At 36.6% G+C, this 2,551-nt stretch overlaps 1 protein-coding gene across 1 annotated transcript in view; it reads left to right on the top strand.

The window, feature by feature from the left end:
• Positions 1-2,551, top strand: part of LOC106807038 (testis-specific serine/threonine-protein kinase 1-like) — an 8,933-nt gene that overhangs the window by 2,881 nt on the left and 3,501 nt on the right. Inside the window, exons 2-5 of the mRNA XM_014809253.1 lie at positions 571-682; positions 799-918; positions 1,640-1,814; positions 2,396-2,475. Of these exons, the coding sequence (XP_014664739.1) occupies positions 571-682; positions 799-918; positions 1,640-1,814; positions 2,396-2,475 (487 nt within the window). The remainder of the gene's footprint in view (positions 1-570; positions 683-798; positions 919-1,639; positions 1,815-2,395; positions 2,476-2,551) is intronic.

Raw genomic sequence — 2,551 nt, 5'->3', positions numbered from 1 at the left:
CTCTCTCTCTCTCTCTCTCTCTCTCTCTCTCTCTCTCTCTCTCTCTCTCTCTCTCTCTCTTCTTCTCTCTCTCTACTCTCTCTCTCTCTCTCTCTCTCTCTCTCTCTCTCTCTCACTGTCCCTCGCTTCTTTTCCCTCTTGTCTTTCCCCTTTTACATGTTATTGTTCTACCTACTTGTTATATCGCCGTGGATCCAGAAATCGTTCATACATAAAATTCCAATATATTTTCCCGGTAATATGTGTGTTATCAAGAGTGAATAAAACAAATAATTGGTTTTAAAAAAGAATTTGTTAAAAAATTGAATAATTCGTTTTGATATATTATATTTATATATTTACGTATTTTGTTTTCGTCATTGTTACTAAGGCACTTTAGATATATAAATTGTTCGTATGTTAACTTTCAGGTTTTCATATGATAAAAATAATCAGCTTAAAACTGTGTTTAACCTATAGATAAGCTTTTATACACGCGCGCACGCACGTATACACATACGTATATAAGTATACTATAAATGGATGTGTGTAAAGTCCTAGTGGAAATTATACGAGATACATGCATTGCAGAGCATGTGACTACATCAACGGTGCAAAACGAATAAGGATGGCTGCAAAAGTTATCTGCCGCAGTAAAGCTCCGCCGGACTTCTTGGCAAAGTTTCTTCCGCGAGAACTGCAGGTGATCGTTATTACTAATCATATTCTAGTTCGGTCATTATTTTATTTTAATGTCATTGACAAGTCGATGTAAACAGCGCGTCCGCAATGAATATAAGTATAAGCTTCTTTTTCCAGATTCTACAGCTTTTGGAGCATGACAATATCGTGAAAGTTTATAGTATTAAAGAGGTTGGCGATAATACGTATATATTCATGGAGCGGGCAGAAAACGGTGACCTACTAGACTACATCAAGGTTCGTAATATTTGGTACGTGCGTCCGCAGTGAATGTATGCACTCCATTACTATCATCACACAACACAACGGCATAAAGATCACTAAAGCACAATATGTGAACAAACCTTCGTGAGCCCGCCCATCTGATGACTGGGATCAGAAACACTTCAATATGGAAGCCTCCGTTCATCTTTTCCATTGAACAACGAGAAATCTATATCGTTAAACAGATTACCAATTACCGGGTGTCGATTAAAAATAAAAAAATATGCAATTTAGGAGGGCATTAAATTGAACAGAAAACCTCAGCAGACACTACGCAGCGTAGTTCTAATGAATTATTATTTAGAACTCAGGCGACATCACTTAACTATTTTGGTAATGGATAGCGATTAACATCGAGTTTTGAAATATGGTTCCGGTAAGGTGTCATTAGGTTAGGTAACTTTCACCTCGTCTAGAAAGACGATGTTTAGCACCGATGGTATAGTATAGGTGGAGCAAGATTTTCCTATGGTAGGTGTTGTACGTAAAATACATCGAATGAATATATATATATATGCATCACGTATTTTCTCCATGATTGTTAAAAACTGCATGAAGGGTAATGGAGCAATAAATCTATAATTTATATAATTATATATATATATATACGATACGTGTGATAAATATCTGATCTGAGACAGAAAGCAGAGTAATTTTATCTTGATAATGGGCTATTTTAAACTTTACCTCAAAGAATCGAGGAGCAGTAGAACAACCGACGGCAAAAAGGATGTTTAGGGAGCTGGTCTCCGCTATAAAGTACTGCCATGACAAGAACATCGTCCACAGAGACCTAAAATGCGAGAACGTACTCTTGGACAAGCGATGGAGGGTGAAGTTGACAGATTTCGGCTTCGCGCGCTTCTGTGGTACGGTTTTTGCAGCCCGCATATAGTGCATTTATTTATTTATTCATTTATTTTTTATTTTTTTATTTATTTATTTATTTATATATTTGATATCTACACATATAATCTGTGCGCCAGTATATTACCTGTAACAGGTAATACAAATATATAAGGCATAACAGGCAAGTAGATAACCGACAAATTTTTGACTGTATGAATAGTCTGTAAGTTTGTAAGTTATATATAGTTTGTATATTAAATAATATATTATAGGGCCGTAGGCTAAGCAAATTTTTAGGGGGGGGGGCAAAATCTCATAACTCAGCCGTGTAAGTAATGATGAGCGACGGGCGCAGCTCTTGATCGACGTCGGTAGTGTGGTAGCCGTGGGTCTGAGACAAGGCTTTCACGGATAAGTGACCAACAAATCACGTCAGGGTTATTTACGATTATAATTATTAGCCAAGCTTATTTTTTATTTTGCTCCAAAATTTAGAGGGGCAGCTGCCCGCTTGCCCCCCAGAGGCTACGGCTCTGGATATATATATATATATAATATATACTCTATGAGTTTCTTACGGTGTCGCGTTGCAACATTGCAGTGGATGAAGAAACGAACAAGCGTGTGCTGAGTAAAACGTATTGCGGTAGTGCAGCCTACGCCGCCCCAGAGATACTACAGGTGAGTCGATACACCATATATATATATATATATATATATATATATATATATATATATATAATAATATATATATATA

The sequence above is a fragment of the Priapulus caudatus genome, unplaced genomic scaffold, assembly GCF_000485595.1.
Source record: "Priapulus caudatus unplaced genomic scaffold, Priapulus_caudatus-5.0.1 Scaffold192, whole genome shotgun sequence".
NCBI classification, from domain to species: Eukaryota; Metazoa; Priapulida; class Priapulimorpha; order Priapulimorphida; family Priapulidae; genus Priapulus; species Priapulus caudatus.
This window is presented reverse-complemented; position numbering and strand designations above follow the sequence as displayed.